The sequence below is a fragment of the Tribolium castaneum genome, chromosome 1, assembly GCF_031307605.1.
Source record: "Tribolium castaneum strain GA2 chromosome 1, icTriCast1.1, whole genome shotgun sequence".
NCBI lineage: Eukaryota > Metazoa > Arthropoda > Insecta > Coleoptera > Tenebrionidae > Tribolium > Tribolium castaneum.
This window is the reverse complement of record NC_087394.1, coordinates 25,308,700-25,322,014: the sequence shown is the minus strand read 5'-3', so window position 1 is coordinate 25,322,014 and position 13,315 is coordinate 25,308,700. Positions and strand designations below refer to the sequence as shown.

General features: G+C 32.5%; 1 protein-coding gene across 4 annotated transcripts in view; it reads right to left on the bottom strand.

Moving 5' to 3' along the window:
- LOC657135 (serine/threonine-protein phosphatase 2B catalytic subunit 2) overlaps positions 1–13,315 on the bottom strand; it is a 55,915-nt gene that overhangs the window by 11,541 nt on the left and 31,059 nt on the right. For all 4 annotated transcript variants that reach the window (XM_064359741.1, XM_015977999.2, XM_008201302.3 and 1 more), the window contains 5 exons: positions 12,311–12,435; positions 10,592–10,703; positions 7,601–7,746; positions 1,208–1,347; positions 1,082–1,159 (listed from right to left, as the gene is read on the bottom strand). In XM_064359741.1, the coding sequence (XP_064215811.1) occupies positions 1,082–1,159; positions 1,208–1,347; positions 7,601–7,746; positions 10,592–10,703; positions 12,311–12,435 (601 nt within the window). The remainder of the gene's footprint in view (positions 1–1,081; positions 1,160–1,207; positions 1,348–7,600; positions 7,747–10,591; positions 10,704–12,310; positions 12,436–13,315) is intronic.

Below are 13,315 nucleotides of genomic sequence, written 5' to 3'. Positions count from 1 at the left end.
CGACATTTTCTTTGCGGACTTTTTGCACGAAAAAAACATTTAAGCATCGCTTGGATTCAAATGACACCAAAAAACAATTTCTTGCAGCTACTTAATAAATAATACTTAATAAAAAAATAATTAATTTTTTTTTATAAGAACTTATAGAAAAAAAATACTTTTAGTAGACCTTTCAAAAACTGTAACAAAAATATTAGTGGTCTTTTAACAAAATTAAAATTAGAAACATAGCTTGCCCTGTTCAAAGAATTTTTGAAAAATGGTCCGTTCAGCATATGATTTGGACACCCAATTTTGATAGCTTAATTTTATTGAATTCAATGTGTGAAGGAATTCCCTAGCATATCAACCATGACGTCAAATCCCCTAGAATCGCCCCAATTTCGGTAATTTTATTCCCTGCGTAAATCCCCTTTTATTGTTGCGTTTCGCGGTTGTTTTTGTGAGGCGCAGAATTTCGATAAAACACGTTCATAAAATATGTATAAGCCTACGTGTATAAAATGGAAGTAAGTTTAAAAATTGGCGCGATAATATGCTAATTATATAGCGGAGCTTAAAAGGGTGGGTACCCAGTTGCATGTTTAGTGTCGAGATTTCGTATTCAAGATAAAAATTAATCTCGAGATATAATAGTCATACAATGAACACAAACAAAACCAGGCATTTAAAAATTCGGAGTGTTAACCTTGATAGCAAAAAGTCGACAAATTCCCTCAAGCAATTAGTCGCTTTCCAAGCTCTCTGCGAGCTTTAATTCGAACGGAATCGCAACACTTTTATCGCCTTATCAATTTAAAATGCCAAAACTATAGTGATAATGATGTTTTTAGGAGCCTTTTGAGCCCTCAAATCGATTAATATTACCGAAATTGAATAATCCGGCCGCATTTTCCCTGTCATAAACTCGGTGAAATATTATTGCTGTCATCTTTATTATTAATAGCACATTGTGTATACATGTACATGATCTTGATACCGTATTGACTTTTCATTATATTCCGCTTCGTAAAGCTTTAATTAATGAAAATTTCTTTACAAAAAATTATAATCATTATCGCTCGCACTTGGAAAAACTCACCCCGCATCTTGTGCCTCGTGTGCTCTAATTATTGATAGAAGGTTATTATTTTGTAGGAAGTCGCAGCAGGCAGCGTAGCTGAAACAGTTGAATAAGTGATTTGTGAAAATGCACAGTGGTACCAACCTGTAGAAATATGAGCAACCCCTCACGGAATTATGAGAGAAATGTTCTGCGTTGTTTTCGTTACCGAAGTCTTCTAAAGGGTCAGACCACAGGAGGTCGCACATCGGCCCGAAAGCGGGCGGTTCCTTAAATCTGTCTAACTGCAAAGACAATAAGAGCTTAATTAAGCAGATAAAACCACAGTAACCGTTAAATCCTAGTTTGCAAGAACAAAACATTCGGGTCTTTACGCGTATTAAGCCGGAGCACATAGCGTTGGAATTAATTAGATTAATTGAATTATTGCTCGCATGACGCGTAATTTGGATCTTCGGATAAATAATTAATTCATAACAGATGTCTGCAATTGCGAGTGCACTTAAAAGGAAGCCACTTTTTTGCACCGAGTTGCCAAATAAGGGCCGAAGTGATTTGTTGCAACTTTCTCGCGTGGATTAAGCGGACTTTCCCGATTTTCTGAGCGGGGCCATTAGGCAAATATCCACAATTTTAATGAAAATATCGGATTAAGGAGATTACGTGTTTTATTTCATAACGATAATACTGGCTTTATTGCGCGGAGGGGCCATATGGCCGATTTAATTACAGGGTGTCCCAGCGAGGTGGAAAAGTCAATATTGACCTTTAAATTTTTTTCAAAAGCCTTAATTTTTTTTCAAAAGTCGTAGATACCTGACTCACCTAAAATTATTTTCAAGTATCCGAAATTAGGGTCAATCGAGGCTTCAATACAAATTTGCTTTTTTTAAATCGAATACTCTGTATTGTTTGCGTTTAAACACTCATGTTTTTAACTTAAATTGTTATTGGTCGATTTTGCTTTCTTTTTGAAATACATAATTTGATTTTTTTGACGAAAAAAGTTCAAACTTTCAGGATAAATTTTTTTTCAGCTCACTGCAATCAAAAAGATAAATAAATGAAGTTAGTTGAGTAGAACACACTATTTTTTATTTTTGCAACTAAACGACTTTTAAATTGTCTCTCTAAAAACAATAACAGTCAGGTTTGATAATTTCGTCCTTGTTTTTTTATCTATTACGTCTTAATCGGGATTGAGGACTAAAATAACGAATTTACTTTTTGTGCTACCGTCAAGAATGTTTTGAGACACAATTTTAACAAAAATAACTTTCCAATTTACGGTGTAAAATCGTCAAAATAAAACCACAGAATTATTCAGCGAGACAAAAAGGAAATTCGTTATTTTAGTCCTCAATCCTGATTAAAAAAACAATAAGTTAATAATTAAGTGTCTCTTCTGTTTAGGGGAGAGTGGGTACAATTGTAACGCGGTACGAATACAACAAACTTTAACAACGAATACAACGAACTTTACCGAATATATCAAAGCTTTAGTAGTTTTCATCATTTAGGAACGTGTTTTATAGTCAGATAAGTAAAATTTCAGTTTTTTCGTCTTTTTTTTATAATTCTCATCTTTATTTATATTTATGCAAAAAAATTTAAAGTTGACGTTTTTTAAAACCTCACTGGTATTTTGAAATTACGTTTTGTTATGTTCAGGTAACCGAGTTACACATGTAAAAATAACACTATGATACCAATGTAACATGTGTAGGGACAAGACCTAACGAAAGTGATGATTGTTTTACCCATTATCAACGATCATTACTGATAGCAGTTAAACCTAAATTCTTAATTACCAAAGTTATGTTGATTTCCTTATAAAGAAAGAGATATTTTGTTTCGATATTTCTTGTAACAATAAAAATGGCTATTCTTTATTTATTTCATTTTTTATTCAAATATTTATACAGATTTCGTATCTAATATGCATTGCTGATTTTGCTTTTACAAAAAAATATTTTTTTATATTTTTTAACATCCCTCCACGGTTACGTTTGTAACATTCTGCCTCGTTACATCATAATTTTTTTCTTGTAATGGAATGACCAAAATAAATAATTTTAATTCTCTTTGAAGCTGAATTTTTGACCTATATAGTGGTATTTTTTCTTTTTTGTCATTGAACATATCCGAATAAAGAATCTTCAGTAAAAAATGTTATAACTGTTTCCAGTCTCCCTTACTCAAAAGATATTTAACTTCAAACATTAAAAAATTATTAACTTTTGTTTCAGTAGTCGAAGACTGAAATTTTCAGCTAATAATAGGCATAATGTTACCCTTAGACTATTATTTGTCATTTATTAAATTTTAATATTTATAGCGCATCTTTAGATCCCGTATAAACTAATACAACTGACCCTTGGTGGAGTTACTATTGTTATGGTTTTGTTTACTATAATAACAACAATGCTTATGGATAATGTACATTGTTAGTGAAATTAAATTTTAAAGTTAAATACATTTTTAGTTATTAACTTTAGGCATTTGAAACTTTGTGTTATTAGATAGATAATTTAATAATCTTTGAAAAGCAAAAACAAAAAATAGAGTGTTCCTCTTAACTTTTTAAGTTATTCAACTTTTAACAAACTTCATAATTTTTCTACGTTCCAAATTGCATTTGCAAAGCGTTAATCAGTTTGTACAGATTTAAGTTTGAACTTAAAGTTAAAGTTGTGAAAGTCTTAGTTTTTGTATAATGAATTAAAAAACCGTGTTTTCATCAAAATCAACCAATACAAGTTTAGATCAAAATCATTATTAAAATCTACGTACAAAAATATAACATAAACAGAAGTTTGTATTGTAGCTCATTTGTGCAACACCTCCTCTATATTTGATTTTTTTTGTGGGTGATGCAGAGGGTTGGAATCTACGGCTTTTGAAAAAAGTTACTTTCCAATAACAGACTTTCAATTCGCTGGGACAGCCTGTATATTGAAATTAAATTTTGAGATGAAACAATGGAGGTATTGGGAAGACAGCTCGCTAATTACCGGCTCTCAGCTTGTCAATTAACCTTTGGTCAAAGTGCAGTCCTTTAACCTGACCGTAATTAGGGCTGTGTGATGTGTAAAGCAAACCAACTTTCACAATTCCACAAGTTTCGATTGATAAGGATTTCTTTTAATCAAACTTTGGATTGATTTGTTCCATTTGTAAAAGTACAAAATAAAATGAAAAATAATAAAATTATGCCCCTGCTATTAGTTCCAACAGTAGACACCTTTTTAAATATCTTGATTTCGAGCAAAACTGCGAAAGTGGTCGTCGCATGCTATAATAAATTAGAGCTCTTCCATTCGCTTTTAATGAAATTGTCTTTACTTATTGGTGGTTGAAATAACCCGAACAAGACGTTATTTGGCACTAAAGCAACCAAAATATCAAAACGAAGTTAATAATTTATCGTAGTCTTGTTGGAATATTTAAAATGTACGACAGGAGGGTGTAGAATGCAGACCATATGAATAATTCAGCTCCATCAGGAGCGACAGAGTTCCTTCTCCAGCTAAACACAGTCCTTCGAGACTCATGTTAAATATTAATGTTGGAACAAGCCGAACTTAAGTTTAGTAGTGAAAATCGCTAATTAAACATACAAGAAAAGAATATTTTTCAATCGGAGAAGGTGGAATGTTTGTGACACATTTTCTGATAATTGGCCAGTGGGGCTGAAAATAATGCCACTGATTGAATATAAACGAGACGAAAAATTCCTGTGTGAGACACGCGGCTCTTGATTAGGGGACATTGTTTTATGTTTATGTTATGCAATTTATCGCAAACTTCGTTATAAATTTCACGGTTCAGGTACAACCCAAATAAATTTGAATTACCCGCCATGAGATCTAGTGATTTTATGGAGTTGGTAATGAAACAATTGGCGGCTTATCCAACTCACAATGGCCGTTTTTCGTTAAGTAAAATTCGAAAAAACAGTGTTAAATCAGTTCTTTTGTGCAAGATTTTGTGTAATAGTGTGAAAAGACGTTTAGTGTTTCCGTTTGGAGCAGTTAGTTTTGATTTTTATGACTGTCAAGTAAGTACTGGGTGGAGGTGGAGGAGTCATTTGTAAATTCTGTTTTTGCGTTTCATTTGCAATAAAACACGCAAGGCGAGGGTAACAAATTAAGAATTGTGTGAATTTGAGTCCCCCAATAAGGACAGGTTAGAATTTCAACGCTTCGCGATTTTTTCGAGACGCGTTAAATGATGACGTCTTCGACTATGAGACTAGATTTTCTTTAAGTATTTTGAGTTTCTGTTAAATAAATTAAATTTTACCAAATCCAACGTTTCACAATAACTAAAACAAGTCGTTTTTTGAAATTTACAGCTCTGATTAAAAGTTTACTTGAAATAAGGAAACGACAAAATGTTTTTGTCTTGTACTGAAAAACGTTAATCGCCAAATATTTACGTATAAACGCAATCCGATCAAGTTTGGCAAATTTACCGATTTGTGAAAAAATAATTTTGAATTACGCGCCATGATGTTTAGTGATTTTATTGACAGTAAGGTTGGTAATAAAACAATTGGCGGCTCATCGAATTCATAATGGCCGTTTTTTGTTAAATAAAATTCGAAAAAACGGTGTTAAATCAGTGATTTTGTACAAAATTTAGTGCACAAGTGTGAAAAGACGTTCAGTGTTTTAGATTGGAGCAGTTAGTGTTGATTTTTATGATTGATTGTCAGGTAAGTACTAAAATTGGGTCACTGGTGGAGGAGTTCTCTTGTGAATTCAACTTTTGCGTTTTATTTTCAATGCAATGACTTGGTGAAGGTAATAATTGAGAATTTTGTGAATTTTGGTTGTTTTTTTTAAGATCATTGACCTTAGTAAGGGCAGGTTAAAATTACAAAGCCTCCTTTCGGTTTTCTTCTAGACGCGTTAGATGATGATGACGTCATCTACCATGAGACTAGATTTTCTTTATATTTATTGAAAAATCATTTTGACTTTCTGTTGAATAAACTAAATAACTAACTGAACTACGATAATTTGCTTTTTATTAGTTAAAAAAACTACCTAATATTAAAAAACCTACATTTTATTTTATTGATGTTAAATAGTGACAGTTTAGGATTTCGTAAATCAAGTAAAAACTCTAGCATTATGTAACTTTGAAGTAGTGACGAAAAAATAAAGTAAATAAATAAAAAGCCTGATGGTAAAATTGTTATTGTGAGTTTTTTAAATAAATATTTACCTACTTCTTGATCTAATTATAGTTATTTTTGTCTTTTCAAATCTGCTTTATGGCAAAATATCTACGTATAAATTTCACGGTTCAGGTACAGGCGCAACCTAGTTAAGTTTCTAATAATCTGAGAACGTGTGGTTTAATGTATTATGTATGTTCTCATTACCCTTGGACTATAACATGCTAAAAATTGCCTGTGTTAGATTAACACCATAATGAGCTGAATTGGATTACTATAATTTGGGTATGTGTTTCATTAAAATGACCACGAGCTACAAAAACTCGATTAAAATACTTGAAAAAACACGAGGATTTCAATCAAAGAGTAAAAATATTTTTGGCAGGTGATGGGACTGAGTTGTCCAAGTCAAATAACGGAAAAGTTTGGAATTTATTTAGACTGGATTTATAAGGCGTAAGACAAATAAATAATACATTAATTTTAACCACTTGGAGCACCCATCAAATGCAACTTCTTTTATCCAGCACTTGCCATTTAGGGCATTTAGTTATTGTGTTTGTTAATTTTTTGTTAGTTTACTTATACGAGTAACAGACACAATGTTTATTTAATTTGTGATTAATAAATGGTTTTCCTTGATTTAAAATTTGGTGGATGCGCCGGGAGAATTCAGCCACAATTAGGCGAACTTGGTCTAACAAAGTGGCTGTTCTTTGAAGAAGTGAATTATCGAACATTTCCTTGTTCCCTTACATGTTTTCGCTCGAAATGTTCGCTTCATGGATTTTCTAATGGATGAGAAGGGATTCTCATAAAACATGATTACGCTAATAGGTTCACATTTGTTACTTTCGAGTTAAATACATGGAGAATGCGCACGAAAAGATCGATAAACACACATCACAGAAAAAAAGTCGCATTTTATGCAATGACAGCATTAATTCTCTAATTTAGACGCGTTCTAGTTTTACGAATTAAAAAACAAAACCTCTGGTTTGAATATGAATGGACAAGAGATTCGCAAATCAAAGTTGCTTTTTTTGTAATTCGGTATCCCAACTGTACCACCGAAATGAATATTTAATAAGTTCCATAATTGACATGACACGCAATTTCAACTTGTTGGATTTGTAGGTCGATATGGACAAACTATACCAATTTGTCCAATTTTTGTTTTACTAAAGACTTAGCTGGGATAACATGGTACAAAACAACATTAATTTAGTTCTCATCTCTTTTAATAATTACCCTCGAGACGTAGCATAAATCTTACAAGTCGGCTAGAATGCATTTATTCATTACAAGTAATTTCTGACCTACTAAATCAAGTAAAATTGTAATCTTACCTTTCGAATGTCATCTAAATTATGTATTTCTGGAGATAATCCGCCATGGACGCAGAGGAACTGTTGGTTCATCAGCGCCGCAAGAGGCAGGCAGTCGAATGCCTCCATACACGCATCATATACACGTTCTGAATATTTTATCTTACCTGAAACAAGATTAAAAAATAATCAAATGAATTTCTTGACTTATTTTCACCATGTAGATAAATGATAAATACGACATGAGAAATGTTACCAAATTGAGACTTCAGATTCGGGATTTCTATGCCTTTAATAAATGAAATAGTTTGCACAACTTCATGAACATTTTATTTATAATATTGCGCATTTATGAAAAATCGTGCTAAACGCCACGCCATGCATTGTTAGAGAAAGGTCACAACACGTAGATTTGCATCAAAACTTATTCATTTCTTCCGAAAAACACAACTGGTAGCACAAAGCCCAAATCCTTGAATAATTCAGTGATATGTCAAGTTTGAATATATCAGGGTGTCTCATTGTTCATAATTTCATGTTTGATTTCGTATTACGTAAACATTTCCATTTGAAATCAAACTATTTCTCTTGATATTTATGAATGCTGCACACACCTGAAACACATGCCGAGACTCGTAAGGAATCTGAGACGAATTCGATTAAAGGAAGCCACAACCTTATAAAAATGTATATAGCGTATAAATAAAGAAAACGTGGCGGAAGCGAGTACAAATAATTTAATTTTTCTAACGGACGGCTACGAGCGATGCGAATTCGCGAAATAAAAATACACAATCGATACTCTTGCGTGGTATGCAATAGAAAAATGACACAATTATCCAACGACTTGGGAACCATTACGAGGAGAAAATAAGGAGCCAACGTTTATAAATCTTTTAGAGTAAAAAACACTAAAACGACAACATAAACTTTGCGACCATCTTGAACATTACGGTGCCATAAAAATGGGAGATACATTTTTGATCGCAGGCCCTAGCGTTTGAAATTAAGTTGGCAACATTGACTACCAAATTTAAACGTCAAAATTTTAGTCAGTTGTCATTCATTTCCAATAATTCTAGTTGCCAATAGATTTTTTGTCACATGTCACAAGACGTATTTAATTAATTGTTTGTATTGACCATAAATTTTATAACGCTCTTTATTTTGTTTAATAATTTTATTTTCTAAAAGTGGATATAAAGCTAGCACTAAAAACAAACAATGGCGTATTATTCTCGATATAATGCAGCTTTTAAAATTTTTACAGTTTAATAAAGAGCAACATCAAGAGATTTTAATTAAAGTAGTAACAATATTTAATGTAGCTTTCGAGTCAGTTTTGAGTGTTTTTCTTTGACGACGGTGTGCAATCATTTCGAACTTACTCACTTAATAAAGTCGTTTGCATTTAATAATTTGAATTTATCGAAGTTATAAATATACCAATTTGACAAGCCGCTATGTATCTAAATAAAACAACAAAAACTGCAAATCCAATAAATCAACGTTAGCAGCTGAGAGAGGCAACATCAATCTAAATAAAACATCGATATACAATCAAAACGACGACGTAGGGACGCATATAGAATCCGTGTGAAAGACATTTAACGGATGTTGAGCACCGATACGCGATTCTTCCTTTGATATTCAATAGATCCTGGCACTATAATGGCGCATTATGGCGCCTTCCTTTGTCCACACTGGTTTCTTTGTTGGATTGCTTTTATTTATTTGGACATTTGACGCAAATTACCCCGCTTTTAATCAAAACACGATGATTTTTGACATCAAGAAGGCCACAATTTTGAAATCTCAATCTGGCAACATGTTAAGACACTTTTAAAAGCATTGGCAACTTAAAAAGCAACTTTGTCTTAAATGGTAGTGCCGAAAACGCTTATTACAGAAAACCGTTTCTCTGTATCTGCTCTCTAATTCAAGTTATTCGATTTAAAGTTGAAATTATGACGTCATAACCACCTATCGAGCATTTGGTCCAATATTACGATCAAATGGAGTTTGTTAAAACTTGACAAATTTTCTCAAATGTTTTCGCGAAGTTCAAGACAAAATTGAGAATAAAAATTAGTCTATTAATTAGTGAATTTTTGATTTTGTGGAAGATATGTGAAAAATCTTCAAATATCTGTCAGGTTTTTAGTGATAGGGAGGGTTGAGTGATAACAGGATTCTATGATCAAAGGCGGTTGTGACGTCACAATATCTTTCTTTAGAAGCGATTACCTCGCTTATTTTTCATTATAGGAAAATTTTAAAAAAACCTACTGGTAAAGAAGCAGGATATTTTCAATTTTCGTTAAAACATAAAACAGATAAGTTGCCAATGTCTTTAATGTAAAGGTGGGTCTGTTAGTAGTAGTTTGTGCTTTATCTTAAAATTAGGAATCACACAGAAATCAGCGTTTGCTATTAATAGTAGTTATTATGTTATTAGCGAGTAAAAGTGATAATTTATGTGGCGAAGCTGAACGTTTGGAAATAATTCAGCTGAGCCACATAAACTCACTTTTATTCCGAATTACATATACTACTTTATTCGCTATCGTAATTATTCATATAAATTGGTAAATAACGAGAGAGATTTTTTTAATACATTTATTTACGGACGCGGTAATTTTTATCCAATTCTTTTATTGAAAGTAATTTTCCGATTAAATTATGTAGGGACAAAATTCGGATTTTCCCCTGGGGGCCCCAGCTACGCCAATGGCGTAAATCTAACATGACCTAATAATGGTCCGAAAACCGCGACCCAATGAAAAATCAATAAATGGACAACAATTGCTTTGATCGGAAACTTTCAATTACAAGTTTGGTAAAAGCGATTTTCACAGACATTAGCATACAGTTCCAAATTATACGATAATTACACAAGATAATAAGAAGAGCAATTTATCATAAATCAGGAGTCGTGGTTTAACCAAATATCAATTAATTCGAGCATCAGAAAAAAAACAAACACAAGTAGAGAGAAAAATAGTTACTTACATTCTTGTTTAAAAGTGAAATATTCTGTAAGGTGGCGACACTCATGGTTACCACGAAGGAGGAATAAGGTCGTAGGGTAGCACAGCTTCAGGGCCCACAGGTACAACACGCACTGCCAACAAAATGAATTACGAAATTATTATAGATTTTCAGACAGAAGAAAGACTTAAAACTAGTAAAAGTGTTTTTTTATATATGGGTTGGGAGTCTACTTCGTCACACTCTGATTCTTCCATTCGGTTTTTCGGCCGCTAATGGTAGTTTAGTTGTGCTGATAAGCTCGTAATTTTCTTCAGTATTGACCCGAAATGGCTTTCTCCTGTCAGGACTAAGAAATCCGGAGTCAGATAACGCGCTACTATTGATTTTAATGCGAGAGCTTGTGTATTAAACTGTCATTGATTTTGCAACGGTGGTTCCGACACCCTGTTGCTCGAATTCTGCACCGGTGAATCGGCAAAAAATGGATTATCTAGGTTTTTTGCATTTTTTTTTTATTAAAATAATACAGAAAAAGCCCAATAAATAAATCATTTTGCCTGTCGTTTTGAAATTAAGTTGGCAACGCTGCATGACATTATTAAATGTTGCCAACTTAATTATAAAATCATATGCCACTTTGATTAGTATTTCTTACTGATGCAAAATGGGTTGTTTCCTTTTCGCAAAAACCCAAGCAAAACAAGTCTATATACTCGTCGAGCAATAGCAAGCAATAAAAACCATTTTATTCTGTAACAACTGCCCGAAATAAAGTCGGTTGTGGTTTTAAAACCGTCGTATTGATCTTACGGCGAAATAACAATTCCAACAAACATTTATATTTGGCAAATGTGTATGAAATAAGTTATTGGGTAAGCAATAACCGTTTAAAAAATTACATTTGAGCCACCTTAGTTCATGTAAAATGGAAATTTTATGTCGTCGTTTTATGTCTGGAGTCATTTATTTTATTGGTTTGGTCGAGCAATAAGCAATCTTGGAGTAATCGGTTGAAAGTTTTGCGCGTTCGAAACTAGGAAATCTTGTTATTCCTTACACCTGAAGAATATTTTATACAGGGCGTCGGAGGATGCTTCTAAATATATATCATTTATTAGAAAAACATTGGAAGTCTGTAACAACTTACATTTTTGTTTATACAGTTACAAAAAAAAGCAAAATTATCTCGAAGGCAATCATAAACTGGACTTTATGTCCATGGACTTGTTACAATGAAATAACTTGAGGCTAAACGGAGATCAAAAGATGTACAGAATCTCCAATTACGCAGTTGTAAAACAGCTTTTATCAAAATTAGATCAGAATACGAAACACTGGGCAAACTAGAGTGAATTGTCTTGAAAAAAAATATACAAATATGAAACAGTTGTTTGTGAAATGATAAAAGCTTTGGTTTTCCGATCGCCATTGTTTGATGAAAAGCGGTTATTCAATATTATAGTTTGATGAAATTCCATGGGTGTCAATTATCACTAAAATACCAACTTTGCTGCAAAGCGAATCACTGAAAAATCAATTTCAGCCGCGAGAAAAACAATTGACTGAAAAGTTTCGAAAGTTTTTACAAGCTTTGACTAACAAAATCCATTAGTAGAATAAAGATAAGAAACAAAGCGGAAAAGAAATGTAAATCTCCGTAACTCGAACAGATAAACGAATCAAAATCTCAGTTTTGTTGCTAATAAATAAAGGGGAAAAACTTTTAAAAATGCTTACCTCTATACTAAAATATCCTCTATCAACATAATCACCGAGAAAAAGGTACTTTGTACTAGCGGGTGGTCCCCCTACTTCAAATAATTTCATAAGGTCATAAAATTGACCGTGTATATCTCCACATACTGAAACAAAACAGAAAATATGTTAGACACACATAAGACAATCACAATGTTTAGCAATCATTAGACCTTTATCATGAGTTTTGCATACGGATAACTAAACTTTTATAAATAAAATTTATAATTATTGATTCTTTATAATTATTAATTATTAATAATTAATTCTCTACAGGTTTCTTCCAAACATTTTTATTGTATCTGTAATCGTATTCGCAGCGTTTGGAAAAAACAGCACGAAGCGCAAATTTAAAATTCTATATAATTTTTTCTAATGTTTCTTATAAAAATTTTAGTCGTTAGTTTTTCTCAGTCTGTTAAGAATGAAAAGCTTAACATTTCTGCATTTTTTCCAAGTAATTAGTGAATTGGTGGGATTTAAATTAATTTAAAACGTACTACTTTCTTAGGTTCAGAAAATCCTGCGTTTTTGTATTTCGTTTCGTCTCCTAAGTTATAGTCCCCGTAGTTTTGCATTATTACAATTGGAATACCTAAGTTTAAAAATAAAATTCGAAAGTTGTGAGAAATTTGTCTGCGTCACCTCAATTAATCCGAACCACCATCACGTGTATATTACAATAGTCACAGTTTGTTTTAGCGATTCCTGCCAACAGACAACATCCAAAATTAGCAAGCCGATAGCTTATATTAGCTTATGACTAAGCAAAGTCACATGAACTCGCTTTAATCCCCCCGAAAAAACTAAAAAAAAATTCGCTTCCGGGCGTAATCACGACTTGTTCCGTGATTAAACGCAATTTAATTTTAAAATTTTCAGGAAATAATCAACATAGATTTTAATCATCCTAGAAGTAGCTCTCATGCTCCTTTACCATGGAACGCTGTTTTTACAAACAATAACAGCAATTACATTACAGTTAGG